The sequence below is a fragment of the Biomphalaria glabrata genome, chromosome 4, assembly GCF_947242115.1.
Source record: "Biomphalaria glabrata chromosome 4, xgBioGlab47.1, whole genome shotgun sequence".
Classification (NCBI taxonomy): Eukaryota; Metazoa; Mollusca; class Gastropoda; family Planorbidae; genus Biomphalaria; species Biomphalaria glabrata.
In genome coordinates, this window is record NC_074714.1 from 23,125,867 (window position 1) to 23,153,275 (window position 27,409).

A 27,409-nucleotide genomic window follows, 5' to 3' on the forward strand; every position below is an offset into this window, starting at 1 on the left:
CCACGATACAAGCCAGACCACGATACAAGCCAGACCTCGATACAAGCCAGACCTCGATACAAGCCAGACTTCGATACAAGCTAGACCACGATACATGTCAGACCACGATACAAGCCAGACCACGATACAAGCCAGACCACGATACAAGCCAGACCTCGATACAAGCAAGACCTCGATACAAGCAAGACCACGATACAAGCAAGACCTCGATACATGTCAGACCACGATACAAGCAAGACCACGATACAAGCAAGACCACGATACAAGCAAGACCTCGATACATGTCAGACCACGATACAAGCAAGACCACGATACAAGCAAGACCACGATACATGTCAGAACACGATACAAGCAAGACCTCGATACAAGCAAGACCTGGATACATGTCAGATTACGATACAAGCAAGACCACGATACACGCAAGACCACGATACAAGCAAGACCTCGATACATGTCAGACCACGATACAAGCAAGACCACGGAACAAGCAAGACCACGATACATGTCAGACCACGATACAAGCAAGACCACGATAAAAGCAAGACCTCGATGCATGTCAGACCACGATACAAGCAAGACCACGATACAAGCAAGACCACGATACATGTCAGACCACGATACATGTCAGACCACGATACATGTCAGACCACGATACAAGCAAGACCACGATACATGTCAGACCACGATACAAGCAAGACCACGATACAAGCAAGACCACGATACATGTCAGACCACGATACAAGCAAGACCACGATACAAGCAAGACCTCGATGCATGTCAGACCACGATACAAGCAAGACCACGATACAAGCAAGACCACGATACAAGCAAGACCACGATACATGTCAGACCACGATACATGTCAGACCACGATACATGTCAGACCACGATACAAGCAAGACCACGATACATGTCAGACCGCGATACATGTCAGACCACGATACATGTCAGACCACGATACATGTCAGACCACGATACATGTCAGACCACGATTCATGTCAGACCACGATACATGTCAGACCACGATACATGTCAGACCACGATACAAGCCAGACCACGATACATGTCAGACCACGATACATGTCAGACCACGATACAAGCCAGACCACGATACATGTCAGACCACGATACAAGCAAGACCACGATACAAGCCAGACCACGATACATGTCAGACCACGATACAAGCAAGACCACGATACATGTCAGACCACGATACAAGCAAGACCACGATACAAGCCAGACCACGATACATGTCAGACCACGATACATGTCAGACCACGATACAAGCCAGACCACGATACATGTCAGACCACGATACAAGCAAGACCACGATACAAGCCAGACCACGATACATGTCAGACCACGATACAAGCAAGACCACGATACATGTCAGACCACGATACAAGCAAGACCACGATACAAGCCAGACCACGATACATGTCAGACCACGATACATGTCAGACCACGATACAAGCCAGACCACGATACATGTCAGACCACGATACAAGCAAGACCACGATACAAGCCAGACCACGATACAAGCCAGACCACGATACATGTCAGACCACGATACATGTCAGACCACGATACAAGCCAGACCACGATACAAGCAAGACCACGATACATGTCAGACCACGATACAAGCAAGACCACGATACATGTCAGACCACGATACAAGCAAGACCACGATACAAGCAAGACCACGATACATGTCAGACCACGATACAAGCAAGACCACGATACATGTCAGACCACGATACAAGCAAGACCACAATACAAGCCAGACCACGATACATGTCAGACCACGATACAAGCAAGACCACGATTCATGTCAGACCACGATACAAGCCAGACCACGATACAAGCAAGACCACGATACATGTGGTCTGATACAAGCAAGACCACGATACAAGCAAGACCGCGATACATGTCAACCGAGTGGGTTTAAAATTAAACACGTACACAAAGAGTAAGTCGCATTGACACACAAGCACATGTGACTTACGTACAAAACCTGTCCTTACATGAATACACAGGTACACTCATAAATATATACACAAATATGTTCAATAGCTATCACCAACTTTTTATGAACGTAATATTCACAAAGATTTTTTTGTAAATTCAATATTGGCTGCAATAAACTTTTGTTTACTCTTGATTGTATTGGACTTTTCACTATATCACGTGGAGAGGGAGTGGGGTATCTAGATACTGTGCCAAATAGTTCCTTAGAAATATTTGGAAATTTGCTTTCTATTGTGTCTTTGTCCAATACTCCGCTGTACTTCTATACTCTGCAGATGTTGAGCCTCTATATTCTATTGCTCTGTCAGTTTTATGCCTTTGATGGCAAGCCTCTTTACTGTTGTCCTATAGGTATTGATGCATATTCGATCATGAGCCTATATATCCTCTTGTCCAGTTTCTTCTACAAACAAAAGTTATGAGAGAATAAAGGCGGAATACATGCAAACTTAAGTTGTCAAATTGTTCACACAAACATTTCTATTGGGACAATGACTTACGTGAGTGAATATTTCGAGGATTAGTCATCGACTTTGAAGGATATCAGACTCAGTTTGAGAATTCAAGTCATAAAATTTGATTAAATCTCTAAGGTCATAAAAACTACCCAGCTGGAACCGTTTACAGATGTAAACATGTAACGTCAACCATAAGCAGTGCAGTAAACTATCAAAATAGTCTCCTTGACCTAATTTCCATACAATTTCGATATTTTTTCAGTACTTCGTCTGTCTAGTCTCAATATGTTTAAAAAGCAGGATTACAAAAATATCAAGGCTGGCATAGGCAAAACTAGGCAGCCGATTAAGAACTCCGAATGGTGAGAGCTTCGTACAATTTTTTGAAGAAATAACGAAGCTTGTCCTCAATGGTATTGTTGGAGTACACTAGGTTTTTAATATATTGCAAATTTTTTTTTTCGCAGTATATTTTTTCTTTTTTTTTTCTATTTCATTTGCTGCCACAAATACAATTTGCCTAGGGCCTCCAATTATCTAAGGCTAACCAGCAAAGAAAGTCTGTGTTAAAACATTAACTCAGAATAGACCCTCAAGGTGGTCCACTTTGGCAGGTAAAAAAGGTAGGTTTTAATATTTTTTAGCATGAAGATATGAAATAAAAACTTTAAAAACCCAACCCTCTCAGTGTGCTTAAGCGGTGAGGTTCTGTCGGCGCATTATCACGGTTCGGTGTGAAGTAGAGTCAAGACAACTCACGAGTACGAGATGACGTCTTGGTATTGATGTACGATCAAGTCCGACACAACGAGCCCATTGTATGAAGTAAGTCCTTAACAGTTGAACCCAGTGCACGGCCGAGATAAAGAGGAAAGGGCAGTGGAGTTTGGTACAGCGGTACAATCACAATAGTTGATACGGCGGTACAGTTCTTAACGGTGAAATATTTGTACAGTCAGTGTTACGTGTTGCCATTCATAGAGTATTGGCTGAAATTTATTGGACGCCTCTATCACCACTGTTTGTGCAGCCACAGTCTTGACCAGGCAACTGCTCCTTCCCTAACGAGTTTAGTCCTCCTTTTGCTTGCGACACAATTTTATCACTTTGGTCTATTTGGCCTTCTACTTGCAATACACTTTCATCTACCTTGTTCAACATTATTTTCCTGCTCATGTTCCCAATCATGTTCCCAATTATGTTCAGTTGTTCATCAAATGCATCCAAAAAGTCCTGGATCTTGCCAATGAACTCAACAATCCCAAGTTCAATTTCAAATGTGTAGGTCTCCGGATCTTCTTCTTCATTGATCAGAGCTTGTCTCAGACGAGCCGTGAGCGTTTCCCTGCTACCGAGGGATTTTAAACCTCGGTCCCGAAGATCTTGTCTTATCTCTTTAATTGAGAGCTGATGTAATAGCTTCAAATATGTCATTGTAATCAAAGCCTACCTCCTCTCGTTGAGTTGCCTATGATCCCACTTCTGACACCAATTATAATAACTTAAGTGAGGCAACTCAACGTGGCACATCTTTATTTACACGACATCACAAGTTCATAAAACATCATCTTTCTTAGGCACAGTCTTTTCACTTCGGCTCTCAACTTGGGCGAAATCGTTCTCATCTCTTCCTAATGTTGACATCCTTTTTAGTCTAGTTTATCACAGTGCGCACCTTCTAGCTTAGATGTCGCTGCGCATGGCGGAGTTATAACAATATACATGGGGGGAATTTCCCCCCCCAAAACATCCCCCGAAAGGATATCCTGGCTACGCTCATGCCCTAACGTAGGTAAGATACTTTTTCCAACCCCCTTTTTTTTTGGAAGGGGGATATGTTCCACTTTGTGCAGACGTATCGGAGGGCCGGATGGAACCACGTCGCAGGACGGATGTGGTCTGCGTTCGGTATTTTGGGCATCTCTGATTTAGATTATCTACCTTCTTCCATTTCTTGTCACTTTTCTCCAATCAAGGATTGAATAAAGTTATAGATAATAAAACAAACACCAAAACAATCTCAAGTTTACATCATCGTCAAGTTTAAATATAAAAAGGTAATCTTCTTAAAGAAAAAAGAATGAAAAACAAATAAATAATGACATTATGCAATAAACTTTAATGGATTGAAAGCATACACGCCCCCAAGCGGCACATTGATAGCCAGCAAGGGCATTAACCGATAATGTATTTTCGAATCCTCCCTTTTAAGATTATTGATTCTTTCAAGTAATATTGAAAGAGGAAAAAAAAGGTAAACTAAAAAACTGGAATGGCTTTCTATTAAATATGGAACGAATGAATCCTCTTTCAATAGGAAAGTATTTTAAATTTAGATCTCATTGTATGCTCGTAATGGCAGACCAGAAAATGCAAATAAATAAAATGACGTCCAAATAGACTATTGACATCAACATGTAATACCCCAGCACGGGCTATAATAATGTACTTCATTAAAACTTGTTATGTGTCTTAAATGTTTAGTCCCTACAAAGTATTGTAAAAATGATATCCATTCACAAAGGAATAAATAATTCAAACAAAGAACACAATACTTTCTATTGTTTAACAACCTTTATGAGTATTTGAATAAATAATGTTAGTATCATAATCCTACATGTATTTATTGAGGTCCACCAGTTATATTGTTAGAATATTGCAAAGTCTAAACAAAATATTCTTAATTTAAATAGTGTATATTTTATTTTTGATGTCTAAAAATTTATTTTAAAATGTAAATAGTCTTTTTTCCTAAATAATGAAAGAAAAATTATTATTTATTTATATCTCTAAAATTACAATTATTACATGGAAAGAAAAAAGCTTTTTCACGTCCAACAGCTGGATGTCAATAGCAGGATGTCCTTTAGCAAAGAGAAAAAAAAATCATAATATTCAATCAAATGTTTGAACAAACATAATAGTTTTTAAAATGTTGAAATTTTTTTAAAATATACATTTCTTATTCAATATACATTTTATAGGCTAGTGATGAATTCTGTCATGATGAACATGTCACAACCATGGTTGAAGGTGAGCATAGGTCAAAGGTTAAAAAGATAACAAGGACAAAGTTGGGCCTGGATGATTTATTTACACTCCAACATTTAGGCCACAAAAATAGACATTCGGAGCTAAATAAATAAAAACTTGATTTGAAAATGATATTTTCACTTAAACATAACTGGCTCTTAATATACAAAATATGTTTGACAAAAAAAAAGTTTTTTTCTTTTCCAAAGAAGGGGTGGGTACATTGAATGAAAGTTTAAATTAAACAAGAAAATGGGGAAATAACACACTTCAGAATGACGTAAAAGATTAAGAAGTATAAGATTAAGTTTGTTTTCAAGAAAATATGCTTGTATATCTGACTGAACAAATAAAAAATTGGCCTGCATAAATATATTAAAGAATCTCTCAATTCTATTAGATTTAGAATTCACATATCAAGTAACATTAAGAAAACTTTCAGAACATTAAATCTTGTTTTGATTTCCTTGGAAAAAAAAATTCTGTTATTAGACAATATCAAGGTTTCACATAGTTCTACATTCTAATTATGCTGTAATGTACTTGTTTTACAAGTTTCAGATGTTCCTTCACAATTGAAGATTATTATATCCTAGCCCAAAACTTCTGCAGAATAGCAGAGGATGACAGCAGGTAGGGTTCAAACCCTGCAATCACCAGCAAGATGACCAGACAACTCTTACTGCCTCTATATGACAATTTAAAAGAAAATTGAAAGAAATTCAGAAATTTGTGTCCACCTTCAAATTGGTGAGATGTGACAAAGAAGAAGTAAAGAATGATGTAATGATTATAATTTCCGATATGTCAGCAATGTTTTAGAGTATTAGAGAACATTTGAAATCCATTAGGACATAATGAAATTATCACATATTTTCTTATTGGCAATCATAAAATGAAACATTTGCATACCACTAAAAAAGAAACAAATTTAAGCATTACTTAAAATATTTATACCCTATTATATCCCAAACATTTATACAACATATTCACAAGACATCCATCTTTATTTATAATCACTAAATGAAAAATGATTCAAATAACTTAATATTTTTCAAATATTTACAATTAAAACATGAAAATATGCCTGTTTAAGAAAATACACAGAAAGGAGCATAAACATTTTAAACTAAACATAAATACATCTTACAAAAAACAATTGGCCACATTCAGTAAGCATGAAAGCCTTAGAATCACAATTTAGTAGGAGCTTTGAAAGAAAAAAAAGAAACTTTTAAGTATCACTAATGTTTGTTTCTAAAATGTTGGACATGTTACGGATGCTCCTTCAGACTTGAAGATAATTAACATCCTAGTCCAAACCTCCCACAGGGAGGGAATGGCAGTGGACAGGGGATGAACCCTGGACTATCAAGTCAACTGAACAACTGTCCAGTGAGCATATTGTACAACCAGACAGCCATCCTTGACTGATATAATTGATTGATTAATTATTTGGTTCTAATAATTATACATGTCAAAAAAGGCTTAGCCTTTAAAACTTTAAAGCATTTGACAAACTCCACTGTAAATATAACAATTTTTTTTAATGAACTGCTACGTTTGTAAACTAATTTTAGTCCTCAAAAGTTTTAATAGACAAAAGTTCAGAAATCTGGCACAGTACATTCTTTGGGACTAAAAAATATATACCAGTATTATTTACTTTTTATGTCATTTAGAAATAGTTATATATTATATAGGTAATAAATACCTTCAGTTCGATTATTCCCTCCTTGATAGTAAGAGTTACCATAGGCATGTCAAGAAACTAATTTTATATTAAATAGATTTTATATAAATATTGTGAAATATTTTAATTATTTGTATAATTTGTTTTATAAGAACAAGAAATTTCACATAGTTTTTTTATATTATAACAATATTTCTGAGAAATATATTTATGCATTCAGACAATATATATGTAAACCAAATGAAATTACATCAATAAATAGCTATTGCACAGTTTATAATACCTCATATATATCAGGTTTGTACTTTAAAAAAAAATTTAATTAGCTCAAATTATTTAAAGGAATCAATGAATACAAAGAAAAAAAAAATTTGTGAGGCTTTATTTAAAGAAACATGTGAAATGTATGCTCTGACTGTACATGATTTTAAGAATGTCATGCAAAAGTGTATGTTACAGATAATTGATAGAATTCAAGTTTGTAATTATTTGAATTATGATTGAAGTAAAAGTAAGCTTTTGACAAGTCTAGTGTATTCGATGTGCTGAAACCATTCATGGCAATGGTTTAAATTAAGAGCCTATAAAACTTAAAATTTACTCATTCAAATTTTTAAAAATTTAATTGATAAAAAAAGTCAACAAATATTTGTAGATGATGTAAGGAAAAAAAAAAGTCTAAATTATCAATAAAGCAAAAGACTTAAAAATGGTCATATGCAGATCAGGTGCTAAAAATCAAATTCTATTCAAAAATCACATAACTATAACTTTTTAAAAAATATATAATATCGATAGCCACATCTTTATTTTTCAAAGAAGCGTATAATGCAGTTAGAAAATACACAGGCTTTTTACATTTAAACAGAATAAGATATTGAATTTATTTCTGCAGTGCAGATTTTGAGTATAAACTCTATAAATAAACCTATATACATTAATACATCAAATAGTTTCATCACCAAACTTGATTGTACGACTAGTATCATACATAAAATATCAACTTCTAGGATTTTAAACAAATCATAGAAAAGTCTCAGCATGTCACAATATGTCTACAATGTTGTGGAAGACCAGAAGTGCTGAGAAATAGACTAGCGGCAAGTAACTCCTACATCTGCTGCTCCAGCTTGAGTTCTCTGGACTTGAATCGAAAGCACTGGGCTTGTCATTGTGAGCCCTAAACAGCGTGCTGCCACTTGTTTCTGAAAAAATATAATGTACAGAGAATTCAGACTACAAAACTTATACCTGCATGTAGCATATTCAGTTTTGAAAGAATTTAACACAACTATATGTTTTGGAAACCTATTTATAGGCAATGTATATAATTATATTAGCACATGAGCATAGCCAGGATTTTTTTGGGGGGAAGGGAAAGGGGGGTATTTTTTTTTCTCCATTTTATGTATGCCGCACGACCAAGCAATTTTTCCTGTTTTATAAGTTTCAAAAATGCATTTTTCTGAAGTATCTAGAGTGCAATGTCCTGCTATTCTGAAGTTTCTAGAGTGCAATATCCTACTATTCTGAAGTTTCTAGAGTGCAATATCCTACTATTCTGAAGTGTCTAGAGTGCAACACCCTGCTTTTCTGAAGTGCAATGTCCTGCTATTCTTCATACAAAAAAAAAAGTAGGTGGTCAAATATCAATTCTGCTATTCACTGTACTTTATTAATGGAGACAAGAGACTGGTAAAAAAACAGATCAATGAGTAATATATTTTATTGAATGGGATATGGAATGAGAGGCCCCCCCCCCCACCATCACTTTGCATAATAAGCTCAAGGAATTTTTAAACTGTAGCTTTACTTTAATTCCTTTGATGATATAATAAGCTAACTGTAAATTTGCTTTACTTTTTAGTAGTGGGATTTGAGACAGTTGCTTGAGTGCTCGTTGATTTACATTATTAATGGAGACCAGCGACTTGTGCTATAACATTTTGATGTGTTCGATATTTTATTTCAGAAAAAGGGATTACTCCATCCCCCCTCCCCCAAATCATGGGCAATGCACATGAATTAACATAAAATTACAAACAAATACAAAGTTTAGAGGAAAAGTTGCCTCATCATTAAGCCAAAAGTTTGGAGAAAAAATATTAATCAAAATGAATTGAAACTAATTCTGTAATTCTTAAAGCCGTTGCGCAATCTGAGGCAGATAAATTCCTACACTTGTGAATTTTCTGAAAGCATTTTACTCTCTTAAAAAAAAACATCCATATATATATATATATGTATATAAAATAATAATAAGGTTAATAAGATTAAGGATGGAAATAATTCTGGTGGTCACAATTTCCTAGACATGATCTAAATATTTAGCCACATCCAGTACAGACATAACTATTGCCTGTCGGTGGTCGATCAGTTTTTTTCTTATTTCACCATCTTTGTCTGACCTTTTTAAGTGTGTGTTAAGTTTTTCCAATGAAAAAAATCTTAATAATTTATTTATTGTTCTAGAATCTAGATGTATCATTGAAAAAGAAATTAAAGTAAGAAATTTACCTGCAGAAATGGTGCGATTGGTTGTCCGGACATCAATATAGGCCACATCCCCTTTACCTGCCTGAGTTCTGCCAACAATACTAAATCTATACCGCACATTGGGTTTGAGATTATCTACTCTGGCTTGCAATGACGTAGGTGTCATAGAGGAGGACTTAGCCTTGACCATGGGTCCTAAATTGTTTCCTGTCACTGAGCAGACGTAGAGACAATTAGGCACGAAAATAAAATAACTGTACCACATTTCACTATTGACACTAATTTAATACTTTTTTATAAAGAACAAAATATAATAATTGTCAAAGAGATTCTTGTATCGATCCTCATCTATTTTAAAGCAAAAAATAATAATTATAAACCTACTAGCAGTACACCCCGGCTACGGCCGTTGATTTATTACCGGGGTTTACATTTTTTATTATGGCTGGAACATCCTCTCCTTTTTTTTTAAATGTAAATAAACAGGGCCACAATTTAACGATCCCCTGATATACTTTTTAGCCCCTGAATTATTGTATTTGTTACAACGAAATGAAACGGCCCTCTCTCTTTGTCTTTCCATCTATTTCTCTCTCTCTCTGAAACCCCCTTTTTTTCCACCATGCCTTAGACTTGATTTAGAACGACCCGCTTGGCCGCTTCCTAACGCCCACCCCCCAAATGTTTCACTAATTCACTCCCCCTCTCCAGCCTTCAACAAGAAAGTTAGTCCTACGTACGATCTCTGACTTTACTTCACCTTCTCAATTCAATATTTAATACATTTGACATAATGGGGAAATAACTATTTTAAATTAACTGTAAAGAGAGGAGTGATTCCCCTTACGAAGTTTATCTAAGGGCTTGTAGACCGTGTTTAGTTGCCACTTGCTCCAGAGTCACCAGCTTGACCACTGGACCTGCGTTGTGGATAGCCTATTTTTAGCTATAATCGCTAATAGCTAAATTAATTGATTAAAATTTTGTTACGTTGAATGGGATGCTCTTTTAGAATCAATCCCAATGTTACTTTTTGACCGTATTCCCCCATCCCACACAAACTCCCATGTTCATACATGCAAACCTTTTTCTTATTACAATGACAACTGCTAACTATTTTTTAGCCTCCACCGATTGAAGAGTTTTCAATGCATACTTTTGAAGTCTATGTATAGAACCTTTGGCTAGTCAGCAATGTACGGCAAACATATCGTTCAGGCCTGCGGGGAAAAACATGCCCCATTCCCTTCCCCACCTAACAGTTATTTTGGTTTTATGACATCATATCTTATCTTATATAATACAGACGTTACTTCAAAAAAAGAACATGATTACGTCCTACGCGTCATGCATATTAACCTTCTAAATAGAAGGAAATATCAATTCGGTTTTATGTATTCTAAATAGAAGGAAATATCAATTCGGTTTTATGTATTCTAAATAGAAGGAAATATTAATTTGGTTTTATTAATTCTAATTGTTTTTTTTATTCCTATTATAATGCTGAGAAATGACAATGCTACAAAGTTAGAGGCCAACCATTTCTAGCGCGCTCTCTATCTCTCTCTCACGCGCATAAAAAAAAAAAAAAATTAAAAAAATAGAATTTAGATCTATCTTTTTGGTGCTATTAGGATTAGTTTGTTTTTCTATTATTTGTTTCGCATCTAAAAAGAAGCGGAAATGATGTAAAGCATATTAAAATAACTTGACTAAGGGAAAAAAGAAGAATATGATACAGAATTTTTATACTATCTTTTAAATCCTTTATATATCCAGCCTTTTTACGGAAATAGCAAAATAAAATACAAAGTTTTGATAGAAAGCTTGCGTTTTTCTGTTTGTTTTTTTTTGTTTTTTGTTGGGTTTTTTTTTGCAAATTGCGGTGGTCAGGCTGCTAATCTGTCAAATTGGTTCTTTATAAGCGCATAGGAGGTAGAAGGTTCCTGTGTACGAAATTTCATGCAAATCCGTATGACAGTTAACATCTCTTGATCAATTAGTCAGTCAGTGGTAACTTAGAAATATATAATAGATTATAATAATAAGGCTTGTCTTCGAGTCCGAAGATTAGTGAGGAATTCTGTATTTCCCGTGGCTGCACAGCCCCAGCTGTGACCTACATATTTTGCCACATCCAGGGCAAGCATAACCATTGTCCGCAGGTGGTCGATTTAGATTTATTCTTCGCTGTCTGCGTCTGTCCTCGGCAGCGGAATTTCTTTTGGTCTCAAATGTGTATCCATGGCCTTTGTGAGTGGCCTCCATCTGTTTCTTTCTGAGGGCGCATGCAACCAGCTGCTCTCAACTATGTCAGCTAGGCTAATTGGCGCCTAAGCTGGTCTTTGAAGCGTTTCCGTGGGGCACATCTGTTACGTCGACCACCTTTTAGCTCACCAAAAAAGACTGCCTTTGGCATACGTTCGTCTCCCATATGGGATACGTTCCCTGCCCAGAATAACTTTCGGATCATAAAAAGTCCTTCTTTACAGACTATACTGTCCATACCCGCGTTCGCAAGGACATCGCTGTTTGTAGTGCTGTCTGGCCACCGTATGTCCATGATGGGGCGCAAGCACCTTTGGTGAAAGAGCTCAGGTAGTCTTAGTTGTTTTCTGTATAGTACCCATGTCTCAGATCAATATAGAAAGGTTGAGAGATTATAATAGATTATTTAAAAATTTTAAAATGCACCGTCTAGTTTTGGCACGTAACATCCAAAAAATTACCTTGCAGTCCTTAGTAGACATTTTTAAAATTGGCTAGATTTTTGTATAGGCTGAGGGTGGCGTAGAGGAAGCCCATATCTTTGACTCAAAGCTTTTCAAAGTATGGAATGTAACCACTGATTTCCTTAATATATTATTATCTTAATTTCTAATTACCTATTTGATATCCAATGTCATATCCGAGAATCAGCCCATTAGGTCTATCGGGAGGGAGCCATCTTAATGTGACACTGTCTGATGTCACGGTGACTGCGAAAAGGCCTTGCACGGCATCAGGCACTATGTTGAAAATAAAAAATAAAATATTTTTCTTTTCAACTCTAATGAAACAAATTGACTTGCAAAAGATATTCTTACATTTATGATCTGATATATAAATTATAATTCAAATTTAAAGTATGGCTGCAAGTCAATTTTTTAAATGTATCGAAATAATATTAAATGCACTTCATTTACTTCATTTAAACAAAATAAAGATAAATTCAAGATTACAATATTCATGGCATTATTATGCTTTATTAATCTAGTGAGGTTTTTGCTTTTGTGAAAGGGAGATAAAATTATTAAGTTATAATTAAATCGGCTTTCAAAAACCTTTTGATCAGTTATTTCCCTTATACTTCATTATTTCTTTTAAAAAAATGCTACTTACATCCCTCTGGGGTGAAGACTTGAACTGTGTCACTCGGGGGCCCGTGATAGTGAGTGTTGACTACCACAACCTGCACGTGAAAGGTGGAATACGCGGGAAGATCAGAGAGTGCAGCCTTGAACTGTGACCCTGGTTCCAAGGAAGGAAATGTATCAGGTATGAAGACATGCTTTTTATTGTTCTCACTGTCGTTCCACTTCCAGTATAGAAGCTGGGGATTGGTTCAAAATAAAACACGTGATGATAGATCCCAGAGATCTGTGTATTTAGAAATTTGTTAGAATTCCAACGTAAAAATAAAATAAATAGCCTACTCACTGCTCCCGATCACCCTCCACTTAAACTTCTTTAGCAAACACTCATATATTTTATTGACAACAATGTTACTCCTTAAAATAAAAAAGCTACATTTGTAGCCTAAATGATCTGGGGCTAGATCTATAATATAGGCCTACATATTTTAAATGCATAGTCGATTTGTATAGAATAAATGACGAACTTGTAGCTAGATTTAAAGATTACTGGTAGAGTGTTATGCGTTATTTTAATAATTATTTCTTGTATTTATAATATAATTAGATCTACAAAAATATAGAGTTTACAACAATTAGATCTAGATATATCTAGGGTAGTCTAGATTTACAAGAGAGGTCTATCCGGATCTAGAAGAGTTTTTTTTTTTAATTTAGAGTACACTAGTTGACTTAATAATCTAGTCTAGATCTAGATCTATAATAGTCTATAGGTGTTCTCGTAACATATAGATCTACCTATTTTTAGACTAAACAATGCGTCTAGATCTCTAAATCTAGTCTATACAGAACATTATTGATCTAGAAATCTAGAATCTAAGTAGTAATTAGGTCTATTTCCCCAGATATATAGATCTAGTATCAAGCACTAGCGGATCCAGAACTTTGGAGTGGGGGGGGGGGCGATTTTTTCCAAACCCTAACCCTACGCATAAACGTGAGTACAGCATACACACACACACACAATCACACACATATATATATATATGAGAATAAAAAAAGCAGCATTTCTCAACCTTCGGCGAAAAACAAAACAAATGGGGCAGCGCTATAAGGTTCCCTATTGGGGTTCGACGCCAAAAGCGTTTTCTTGCATTCTTCACTGCAGAAACGCATTCTCCTGACAACTACAGCTCATTATTGATCAGTGGAGTTCAGGGCGAAGCCCCGACGCCAAAAGCGTTTTCCTGCATTCTTCATTGCAGAAACGCATTCTCCTGGCATCTACTGCTCATTATTGATCAGTGGAGTTCAGGGCGAAGCCCCGACGCCAAAAGCGTTTTCCTGCATTCTTCATTGCAGAAACGCATTCTCTTGACATCTACAGCTTATTATTCATAAATGGAATTCGTGGCGAAGACAAAAAATTATTCGATAAATAATATTCAATAACATTAAAGTATAAATTGTGAGTTATAGTCCCAAATTTATTTAACTAGAAAAATATCAGATTGAGTAAAGGTTGGGAAAAGGCGACTATGAAAACATTATATGGGTTTAGAACTCATCTCAATCATGATTCTTATGCTGAAAAAATTCGTTTGAATTATAACTTTCTTAAAATAATTATGATAAATTCATGTGAAATTACATAAACTCTGTCTGGAAATGGGAGGGGCGGTAGAGTGAAAACGATTAATCCTCGCTCCTTTAATAATTTCTGCTAAAGATTGCATTTGGCATTAAAGAAGAGGGGTGGGGCGACTCGATATAAGAATTTAATTTATAGTATATTTAAATTATATAAGTGACAGATTTTTTTTAATTTTGTAATTTCTTAACTATAATACAGAAAGAAAAACTATTGGTTTGTCCGATGGGGTAAATGCGATCGCATGTATCGCCCCTCCCACCTGGTACAACCCTTTTTCATTTAAATTTACTAATCATAAAATTTGAGATTAGAGTGTAGTATGACATAATATACAATGGGTTCACATATCAATACGTAGTTTATATTATATAGATATTCAACACATTTTGTTCACAAACTATGATTCTCCATAAAAATAGGACCGCCCCCCCCCCACTCAGAGGGCAATCGCCCTCCCCCAAACCCTACCGAATCGGCCAAGATACCAGAATGGGAGCGACATAATATAAAATTTATATATTAATTTAATTAATTTTGTTCACAAACTATGATTTCTCCATAAAAGTAGGACCCCCCCCCCCACTCAAAGGGCTTAGGTGGGAAGGGAAGTAGATGTATCAGCCCCCCCCCCCCACCAATCGGCAAACAGGGAACAACATAATATAAAGATCGGTTAAAATATCAACAACAAGTTTTAATCATATAGATATTTAATTGATTCTGTTAGCAAGCTGTGATTGGACCGCCCCCCCCCCCACTTGAAAGTTGTTTTTTTGGGGGGATTGATACCATCGCCCCTTCCGTACCCCACCAAATCGGCCAACAAACTAGAGGGGGGGGGGCGAAATAATCTAAAAATAGGTTGAAATATAAATAATTAGTATATATTATTAACATAAGTAATAAATTCGTATACGATTGACCCCCCCCTCCCCCTGGATCCGCCAGTGGTATCAAGTAGACCTAATGTATGCATTAAGATATTAAAAGATGTGTAAACAGGATGTTTACTTACACGTTGATTTCGAGAACATTCGGACTTTTAGACAACAAAGAGTGGAATGAAAGGGAGATAATTAGAAAGGAAATTTATTATGGGTGTTTCCTGTTATAGAATCTAGACCATTATATTTATAAACTGATTGAAGTGGGGTTAAGCCAAAATCGGGATTCTGCAGTAAATATGTTTCAAGCTTCCTGTTAAATACTTTTGTGAAGTTAAAATTTAAATATAGTTATATTGTATATAAATAGTGTCTGTTCAAATTGAAAATGATTTCTACTTGGAGAATTAAAATGGTGTGTTTTGTGATGAGGTTTTCTATCAGTTTCTTCAGTGATTTGATTATCTCAGGCTACTCAGTGACACTAGGGTCATCGGATTTAGATTTTAGATCAAACTAGGAAGTAAAATAAGACGTACATTGACTTACTCCACTGTAACATCTAGATTTACTTTTAGATAATTCGAGACTAATATAGATCCTCAGATGTAGATCTACATTCTATATAGATTAGATTACTTAGATTTAGATAAAGATTTACAATCTGGACGTTAAGATCCAATTATTAGCCTTTTATAAACATATATGTAGAAGAAAAGGAAGTTCCTTCAGAAATGTCACATCCTAGCCCGGAACCCCTGCAGGGGATGACAGTGGACAGGGTTCGAACTCAGACATCGTCACGACAGTCTGAAGTGCAAACAACAGCCCAAAAGCAAAATTAAAATATAAATCGTAATTTTCTTTTGTAAACTGACCTTGTAGCCCCTAAATTTTCCATGCATTCTTTTGTCTTCCGGATCAACATGTTCCCATTTGAAATAAGCTGTGTTGGCTGAGAAAGGCCGGCTTGGATCCTGTTGAAATCCACTAATGATAACTTGGGGTTCTGTAACATAAGTGAAAAAAAACCACATTTGTATAGACAAAATAAAATAGCCTCTTCCTTACTAACTGTAGATCGATCTATAACTGGGTCCAACAAGAAATGTAGAATTGTTGATTTATTTGGTAGGGCTAATTATGTCGCGAGAGACGGAAGCACCAGCTTTTCCTCTAAAGGACATAGTCATATGCCTTCGATTAAGAAATCATGATTTATCCTGGGTGTTGACTCCACAAGTCTTTGCATTGCAAGGCTACAAGAGTTTGAAATCAGAATTATATCTTGAAGATGAATCGCCTTACACTTGATGATGTGCTTCTTCTGCCTGAAGCTCCCGACTTTTTATGGAGCCTGGTAAAAAATAATATCGCAGGATTTTTTAAATCTCATTACATAATAAAGGTATACTTCTGGGTCCGCCGTACGTACAAATTTCATTTTAATTAAGCAAATGGCTTTACATTATGAGACTTTCAGAGCAACACAAACTCCCTTTTAAATCTTTACAATACAAAAAAATGGAAACATCTGAAAATACAATAAGATTGAGCTCTCTTGTCTCGAGCGGTTGTAGCCATAGCAGATACACAGTGCTACATGAAATACTGTTGTTAAAATCTTAAATAGGCTCACCTGCTTCAAAGCTGCGGCCCAGATAAATAAATGCCGGCTGGTGTGCCTCACCCATGTCATTTTTTGACTTCACCTGATGATTGATAAGACACAATAATTAAAACAACAATATGCTCTTTATTTCGTGGTATTTAATTTGAATGGGATTCGCTGGTACACGTATGCAAGGCTGACACCTCCACGGGCAAACGTGATGACCCCTCCGCTAGTGAGGTACCTATGACTAGAGAAGATTGTATGATTATATATTGTTTGTTTCTGTTTACAGCGGCGACCTAAGGGGACTAATTCAGCTTATACCACCAGTTCAGTCAAATACAATTTCTTTCCCTTGTTCGAGACAAAGTATTTAATTACCAATAGTTAATTATCTAATTGGTTATTTTTTTTTTATTGATTGTTGTGTTGTCAGGTAAAAGAAATAATTGTGCGAATCAACTTGATCCAAGATTGGATGTCAGATAAATAATGTTTACAAACTTTTTACTAGACCAAACATTTTACCACAGACAGACTGACAGACAGATAGACAGGCAGGCAGAGTGAGTTGATATAAGCTTTGTAAAAACGAAATAGTGTTTCAAAGAGAGAGCAAAGAATGAGGACAAAGACCATAGGACAAAACAACACAAAACAAAAGTGACTTTAAACTAAAAAGGCAAAGAAAAATGTGATTAGAGAGACTAAGAGAACGTTTTGAAATGCTGAGGAAACAGTTCCAGTACTCAGGGCTCTCTTCCTTCCTCCCCGTGAGACACGAGGAATTACATTTAGAAAAAGACAAAAACAAACAAACACATCATCTCTCACACTAGTCAAGATTTTGAAAAATAAAACTAATTATTTGCCGAGAAGTTGACATTTCAAATCACGCATCCTACTTCCGTACCCAGTTCCTGGTTTCACAATAAAACCAGGAACTCCTGCTGCGAGAAGTGATGGGTGTGTCAGGAACAAGATGGGATAATTGCTAATTTTGAGCTCACCCCCCTAGCGATGCCAGACATCCATTTTTTTTTCGCCTTGTTTAAACTCAGCATGCTCCCCCCCTCCCTCTCCGCTTTTTTTTCTTTCAGAGTTACAATGTAGTCACGTGACATTTTTTCGCTTGACTGTCAACAATTTGAAACAAGTAGGTCAAACTGTTACAGCTGACAGAATCATTGAAGTCAGATTTGAAACTTAAATGTATGTAGATGATACGATTACGATATAAGGGCGTATAACTTAACATCTTAAATATATCAGAGGAACATTACTGAAATATTGATAATAAGATCAGATTGAAGACTCTCCTGAGTACAAGTCACTACTCTTGTAAGAATGACTCACCTGCACTTCAAAAAGTCCATATATTTCGTCTACCTCATGTTCGTACCTGGAAGCAAATGTGCCATTGACCACAGCTGAGTTCCAGGCCAGACTACCTTTCCGCCTCCACAACACCATGTAACAAAAGCCAGGGCCGTGGAAAAGTAATCTGGGAAGAGGCTGAAGACAAGTCACAGAATGAAATGGCGTCCGTAGAGATAAGTTTTATAGTCTTTCATTTTATAGTAGAAGTCACTAATAAATAGGATATTTAGTAAACAGCACCACTAGCAGATAATTTTAAATTAATCAAACTATCTTTCTATCTATCTATCTATCTATCTATCTATCTATCTATCTATCTATCTATCTATCTATCTATCTATCTATCTATCTATCAATGCAATTAAGTAATTAACTGACTTAATCCCTTTTGTTAAATGCTGTTTCAATATTAGGATATCTAATTATTTTCACCATATCAAATCAATCATAGCCATAACTAATCATCCTATCAACAGGTTGCTCTAACTGCCATATCTTATAGTTAATCCGGTTTTTGTTTTGTTCTGTCAATCTCTGGCATTGAAAATTACTAACAAGGTAACTTTGTATTCTCTAAAGGAAGCTTGCCCGACACTAGACATTTCAAACTAAGGAAGAATACAAAACCTTGACACCTAAAGCCTTTACGTTGATACATTTATTTTGTGTATTTGATGTCTGTTTTCACTATAAACATAAATTAAATCGATATTATTTTTGCAAGTATGATGACATAATAGTGACTGCCTTACGAAGATATAAACGAATACCGCCTTTCTCATCGAAAAAATATAATTGAAATCGATTACGTAAATCGTTAAAGTCAACACGAGCTTGATCTCTCGTACTCGAGTTGGTTTGTGTACACACTTCTTAGATTACAATACCTCTGGCCCAAGGCCACACAAAGTGATGACGTAGGTAGCTATTTGGGCTTGGGAGAGTGTTAGACTACCACTTGACTCCCCTCTCTCCTCCAAGGGGGGAAGGGATTACCAATAGCGCGTCAAGTTTTAATCCTGACATTCTTTAAAAAAATGACAAAACCTAAGATAGCTGAAATCAGAAATTTGTCAGCAGTAAGTCATTTCCATAGGGTGGGCAGGACCGGCCTTTGATAGAAGTGAATTTGGTGGTCCCAAATGAAAAATAATAATTAAACAGCGAAAAAAATTAACTAACCTAATTTATTTGAAACCTATTGTATTCCATCCCAATCACTGGGCACAAGTCTCGCTAGTTCTTCTGTAATGAAAGTGTAAATCCTGTGCAAGGCCCTCATCAATCAGAGACTCTAGCTGCCTAGTTTGCTTATGCCTAAGGCCGGCGCTGGGGTGGGTAATTCGCAATGTATGGGAAGAATTATAGTGTAAAGATCTATTTTGAACTCACTGGGTGCACAAATGATTGTGAAGGCAGCTAATTGAGCAACAATTAATATTATGTTTATTGCAGGACATCGGAAGACTTAAAATCAAAGATGGCAGGATAAAGCCAACTGAGGGAAATCGCCCAGAACAAGGTCTGATGACGTAGTATCTTTGCGGTCCTGTGGTCTACCGAAGTCAAAACAAATAATTAAGTCAAGTCAGTATTACATCTTGTCAAAGTGGTAAGTAAACATAAGTTTATAACTTCTTCTTATTCAAGTCAGCCTCTACCAGAACTTCTTACAGTCTTTTAATTTATTTTCACCGACTCTAATATTTCATTGGAACAAAGAGTGGAGTAACAAAGGTTCTAGGTAACGGATATGTTACAAGATGAGTAGAATATAAAAGAAACTTAGAATGACGCGATTCCCCATACCCAAAACTTGCAGCGGAACGAAGTGGGTTTCACCTTTTATAATCAAAACATCAATTTATCGTTGTAGATTGTGACGTCACACGTGCGTTCTTCTCTGGATGACACCTAAAGTGCTGGACCGGATGTACACTTCAAAAGACCCTAAGCTATTTAAATTATGAGGCCTTTGTAAACCTAACTCTCCACTGGCTATCTCAAATATATAAATAACATCAGACAATGTTTCTTTTGTTCTTTCTTCAACATGATTGAAACTATTTCTGAAATCTTTTGGGGAACCCAAAGAAAGTGGTGTCTCTTAACTCTAGCTTGTGTTGCCTAGAGGTAAACAAGTCATTGTATAAGTAGAATAAAAAATTAGAACATCTCTCTCTCTCTGTTTGGAAAGTGGCTTTGGTGGGATGATGCTATGCGCTAACCTCAACGGGTAATGATACACTGATACCACATTAAGTGACTCCTCTGCTTATCATATTAGGGTTAAGTTTTCATGGTTATGTTTCTTACTCGTTACTGTATGTAACAGCTTTTTTGAAAAAGTCGTTTTAGTAGCTTTTAGACATCTTTGACCCTAGTCATTTATTCTAGAAACACTGCCATAAATCTGAAAAGCAAAATAAAAAAAAATAATAGTAAATAAATAAACTTTGATTTAAAATACAAATGATTACCTCCCATTCTATCACAAGAAAACCTTTTTTATCTGTCTTGGTGAGTACATTGATGGGATTTCTGTCCGGCCTGTCCGGCGGTGTGGTGCAATCCCTGGACGTCACTGTGCTGGGCCGGCTGACTCCAACTGCATTTCGGGCCAGGACGCGGAACATGTACGTTCCGTAAGGCGGTATTTCCACGTAGGAGGTGTTCTTGTCCCCGCTAACCTCATCGTAAAAGTCGAACCAGGTGTCCGGCTTCTCCTTCAGAGTGTATTGCAACACGAACTGCTGAATCTCTGCGCCATTGGATTTTCCAGGCTGCCATGACAGCTCCGCGGTGTTGCCGTAGCAACTGATGACGCGCACGTCGTGTGGCGGATCTGGAGCTCCTAGAGACAAAGGAAGTTTTCTTTTCAACATTGAAATGTTATAGCCCAAAAATTGGATACATTTTAAAAGGAAAACTTAGCAGTACTTTTAGTTTTTTTTAATGTTTTCCTTACAGTAAGAACGTATATGTTATAATTTGAATTCATCATTAGATCCGGATTGTTTTACTTGAATCGGATGTTCCTTCAGACTTAAAGATTATTACATCCTAATCAAAATCTCCAGCATGGCGGCGGGCAGGGTTCAAACCCTGAGACAATCGATATCAACGAACGATCGTCTAGCGCACATACCAAACGGTTAAGAAAGGACAACCACAATTAGATCTTTAGATCTAGATTTTGAAATATATCACGATTTGAGAATGAACTGTTTTCCTCGTAGATGTTCAATCTAGGACGCTGTACCTGTGTCATCTATGCACATTTATTAAGAAACAACTAAATTCATTTCAGTTTAAGTAATGTTGAAAATGTGTGCATGTCTGTGATAGGCATGGATATGTAGTTCTGGAACCATTGGGCATGGAAGACCACGCCTTATAAGTGACCGTATTATAAATATATGTTGTAGAAATAAGTGAGATGAATCTCATGGGATTCTTTCGGGCATTTAGACTTGATTTTAAGAAAATTCAAAAAGCGATATTAGCCGTTTTGAAGAGGCTATATATTTCTCTCTTAGGTTCTTCTTTTAAAAAATACACGGGAAAGACATTTGACTGATTCATGGAGATTTATCTTTTGACAAATGTATTAGCCAAATATAATTCTTTGCACTTAGTTAGAATGCCAACAAATGTTGACTGAAAAATTAACGTTTTAGACACTCAAGTTACAAAGTAGAAGAAAGGACGAACACAAAGTTGATGGATGAATTCAAAGAAACATTAGTAGAAGAGGCTCTCACGTTTAATCTGGCATTAGACCTTGTTAAAGACCTACAGTTACATTGTTGCCGAAGCACCTCCCAATTAAAGCAGAGAGATGAAGCAATTAAAATATGCACAATCAACGAGCCGATCCTAAAAAAATGTTCACATAAGTTTACATTATCTTATTAAGTAAATAACTTCTTAAGAGCTTGGAATTTAATAATAGTTTGTTTGAGAAAGGAGAGCTAGTTTCGTAACGAGAATAGTTAGACATGGAAGGACAAAATGGCAAGAGTGGTTTACAGCTAGGCGGCCAATCCGATCTGATTTAAATGAGCATCTCTGGCCTCCAGAAAAATAGAAGAGGTTTGCTGTTGTCTTAGCCTTACTACACCATTGTTAACCTTTGGTTTGAAATCACGTGACCTGTTAAGTCTCACTACATCATTGTTAACCTTTGGCTTGAAATCATGTGACCTTACAACAGCGTACGAAAAGGATTTGTTTGACTATAGAGAAATAGAAAGTCTATATGATACAAAGCTGGGGTACTTACTTAACACTGTCAGTTTCCCTACGGCTTTACCAGTCCAGTCGCTGACCGACACCACGCAGCCGTACTCCCCCTCGTCGTCGGTCCTGATCTTGTTTATCACCAGGACCTGACGGCCCTCAAAGGCTTTGGAGGCGTAATGACCCTCTTCCTCCATATCTGGGTCAATCTCAATGCGACGTCCTCCAAACGTCCAGTATACTGTGATCTGGTTCTTACCAAGGTTCCTGGCCAGTGTGGTGATGGGACACAGGAACTTTGCAGTATCCCCTTCCTGGGCAGCTACATCCGTCATTCTCTCTTCCTTCTGGGTAGAGCCTGTTGGGAAGACATTCAGGGAAAGAATACAATGTCCAGAGGAATGTATGTTATAAAATATTTAGTCACAAGAACATATAGGTAGAGAATACAGAATAATTAAATAACTGATGTCATAAAGATAGTTCAGTTTCTCAGAATATATTTTAGTGGCGTATCAACCGTTGTGCGTAGAGGTATTAAGTAATAGTTTGCCACAGACTTCACATTAAAAATTACGTAAATTTCCTTTAAGACAAGTATTGAGTCTGGCGGCATTATTGCATGAAAAAAGATCTAGTTGTTACTGTACGTAGATCTAGTTGTTACTGTATGTAGATCTAGTTGTTACTGTATGTAGATCTAGTTGTTACTGTATGTAGATCTACTTGTTACTGTATGTAGATCTAGTTGTTACTGTATGTAGATCTAGTTGTTACTGTATGTAGATCTAGTTGTTACTGTATATAGATCTAGTTGTTACTGTATCTAGATCTAGTTGTTACTATATATAGATCTAGTTGTTACTGTATCTAGATCTAGTTGTTACTCTATATAGATCTAGTTGTTACTATATATAGATCTAGTTGTTACTCTATATAGATCTAGTTGTTTCTGTATGTAGATCTAGTTGTTACTATACCTAGATCTAGTTGTTTCTTCTAGTTGGTAATGACACTATTACTTTTAAAGGGTTGTAAATGCATGGGGGTGTCTTGATGTCTATACGATGATACACATAGGATGAGCTAATTTTGGGGCACACCATCACTTCTGAAATCTAACAAATACCTTACTACGCCACTGAAAAGTTTATGAGGAGTCATAGAATATAGCAAGCATCCTATGGCGCACATACTTTAACTTCGGTTGAGCATTAGACGAGAATGTATTCGCGGCCCATCCTTATAGAAGGCCTGATCACTGACCTGTGACGTCCCAACCTGTGTGAAATTTAAATCAATATCTCGTTTCTACGTCACAGAAAAGAGAAACCTTTAGACAAAAAATAATATTAAAAAAAAAAGCACAAAAAAAAACATCTTTAAAAAAATTGTTCCATCCCTCAAGTCACAAAAGATATTTTTATAGAAGTATCATTATAAGATATAAAACGACAAAAAACTCTAAAAGATGGATATAAAAGATGCTAAATAATATGAAGTGGGTTAAAAAAAACTTAAACATTTTTCATCGGAGAAGTATTTTTTCTTCATTATATCTGGAGGTTCATCGTTACAAGAAATAGTAAGGAAAAAAAGATTACTTTGTTCTATTTCTCTTGACCAGTTTAAACTTAAAGAACACATTAATTTGAAGCCTTTTTAAGAAAGTCTAGGCTGGGGATTAAGTCCCCTTACAATGTTTAGAAATCGATATTTTTTTCCCTCTCATCAGTAAACTTCAAGTCAGGACTGTAGGGAGTGTGAACATTTCAAGACATTTCTCTGGTGATGGGACAGTTTTTTTTTTGTTGCTGACAAGGTCTGTTTTCTCCGAAAGATAACTCTGATTTCTCTGATAACTTCCACTCATCTCTCTCTCTCTCTCTCTCGCTCCCCCTCTCTCTCTCTTTATTCTCGAGGTCTTAACTATCTCAATACTTGAAACGTAAGGCTGGGCCACACAAATTTAAACCGAGAAGTGGTACTATTTTTTGTTTTGTTTGGAGTGAGATTTATGAGCTAATGAAGATTTCGTACCTTTTTTTTTTCCAAAAATAGTTTCCTGACATGGACTACATCATGAGAAGTCATAATATTTAAACTTCTTAATGAGAAGTCGTAAGATTTAAACTTCATCATGAGAAGTCGTAATATTTAAACTTCTTCATGAGAAGTCCTAAGATTTCAACTACATCATGAAAAGTCGTCATAATTAAATTACATCATGAGAAGTCTAAAGACTTGAACTCCATCATAAGAAGTCTAAAGACTTGAACTACATCTGAGAATTCTAAAGACTTGAAATACATCATGAGAAGTCTAAAGACTTGAACTACATCAAGAGAAGTCTAAAGACTTGAAATACATCATGAGAAGTCTAAAGACTTGAACTACATCTGAGAATTCTAAAGACTTGAAATACATCATGAGAAGTCTAAAGACTTGAACTACATCATGAGAAGTCTAAAGACTTGAAATACATCATGAGAAGTCTAAAGTCTTGAACTACATCATGAGAAGTCTAAAGACTTGAAATACATCATGAGAAGTCTAAAGACTTGAACTCCATCATGAGAAGTCTAAAGACTTGAAATACATCATGAGAAGTCTAAAGTCTTGAACTCCATCATGAGAAGTCTAAAGACTTGAAATACATCATGAGAAGTCTAAAGACTTGAACTACATCTGAGAAGTCTAAAGACTTGAACTCCATCATGAGAAGTCTAAAGTCTTGAACTCCATCATGAGAAGTCTAAAGACTTTTTTAAAAACAAACTCAAAACCCCTACGCTTTTAGAATTTGGTGACTGTTGTTTGCTTTAGAATAATAATGAAGAGGGGTTTTTTAAACACACTATCTGGGGGGTGGGGGTTTAAACTCGAAATTTTCTGGAGGGGATTTTAAACTTACTGCTCTCTGGGGTGGGGGAAATGCAAAACCCCTCTTGGCTACACTCATAGAATTTGGTGTGTTTAGTTTGCTTTAATTTTTTGAAGAGTTGATTTTTAGCTTCAACCCCCACAGGTGGGGGGTTTAAATTCAAAACCGTTTGGAGGGGGCTTAAAGTCCTCTTGAGTGGGTTTTTAAACACAAAACTCATCTTGGCTACTCTTAAAGAATCTCATGACTGTTGTATGCTTTAGTCTTATATAGAATAGGGGGTTTTGTCGTACTAACATTTTTGACTGGATTTAATACTCGTAATCCCCTTGGCTACAGATGGTAAATGTTGTTTGTAATATTATTTTTATAGAAGAAGGGGGTTTAACCTCAAAACCACATTTCATTTTGAGAGGGGGAGGGGTTGAACTAGATCATGAGAGGTCTATGACAATGTGTTAAGTTTGAATATTGTTAGCTGACTTTGTTCAGCTAATAGACAGTTATTCCTTAATAACAGTGTTAGGCTACTATCTATTAGGAACACATCGATAACAGTACTTATGACAATCCCAATATGATAGCTTGATGAAAATGTACTATAAAATCTTTAGAAATATTTATACAAAGTTCATACTCCATGCTTGAAAAAAAACAACTCTCTTTCTAAAGACAATAATTGCCTGCTGAACAGAAGAACACAAATACAGGAATCATAAGCAGTGGCGTCACTAGGGGGGTGCGGTACGCACCAGGTGACACCTGTTAGGGGGGTGACACCCAAGTTTAAAAATGCACTTTGGGAATAACTGACAATTAAAAAACTAAACGACAGTGAACAACTATTGGAACATGTTATTCATAATTAATAAATAGATCTGTAGATGCTCTAGCCAAGATGAAGGGGATGTTACAATGTGCCAGTCGAATGATGTCCTTGAATATTTTAGGGGATTTTTCTTCTTTGCATGTGCCTTTTTCACATGATTTACGAAGGACATTATCCAGAGCAAAAGGAAAAGTACGCGAGTTGTCAAAAGAATGGTTCTGTTTGGGACAATTTAGTTTCTTAATAGCAAAACACAACAACAACTGTATTCATTTGTTGTCGACTATTTTCAACTAATTGTATAGAAATTTGTGACTTTGAAATAAAGTCCGAAATTGGAATATTAAAAGACGTATAAAGAATTTATCTGGATTGGAAAGTTGAAAAACAAGGGCATCCGGCTACTGATCCGATTCAGAAGTTATGGAGAAAAAAAAGCTAATGAGATGAACTTCATATCTTAAAAGTTCAGGGGTATGAAAATGCAGCTTCAGTGTCTGGAACCATGGAGGAGTACAGGAAATTATTCAGAACAAACAGAAAAGCTACTTAATAGATGTGTATAACATTCACTTAATCACTCAATGTGTTCAACATTCCTTTTTCAGAAAATGCTTTTTGCCTAACATTTTTTTTTGGGTACAATTGAATACTTTTATTGTTCTCAAATTATAGCCACTAGAGGCGCAGCTTAAGATCTTTTATTTAACCTATAATTGCGTTGTTTTTTATTTTGCTGGGAAGGTATTCTAGAAGACTAAAGATACACAAGTATTGACAATGTATTCTAGAAGACTAAAGATACACAAGTATTGACAATGTATTCTAGAAGACTAAAGATACACAAGTATTGACAATGT

The 27,409-nt window shown here is 36.0% G+C and overlaps 1 protein-coding gene across 1 annotated transcript in view; it reads right to left on the reverse strand.

Moving 5' to 3' along the window:
* Positions 1-4,528: 4,528 nt before the first annotated feature.
* The window catches only part of LOC106054091 (neuroglian-like), a 152,139-nt gene continuing 129,258 nt past the window's right edge, over positions 4,529-27,409 (reverse strand). The window contains exons 3-11 of the mRNA XM_056025264.1: positions 22,880-23,194; positions 21,075-21,448; positions 18,571-18,729; positions 17,239-17,311; positions 16,478-16,608; positions 13,090-13,300; positions 12,594-12,716; positions 9,730-9,921; positions 4,529-8,417 (exon numbers count right to left, since the gene is read on the reverse strand). Of these exons, the coding sequence (XP_055881239.1) occupies positions 8,257-8,417; positions 9,730-9,921; positions 12,594-12,716; positions 13,090-13,300; positions 16,478-16,608; positions 17,239-17,311; positions 18,571-18,729; positions 21,075-21,448; positions 22,880-23,194 (1,739 nt within the window). The 3' untranslated portion in view covers positions 4,529-8,256. The remainder of the gene's footprint in view (positions 8,418-9,729; positions 9,922-12,593; positions 12,717-13,089; positions 13,301-16,477; positions 16,609-17,238; positions 17,312-18,570; positions 18,730-21,074; positions 21,449-22,879; positions 23,195-27,409) is intronic.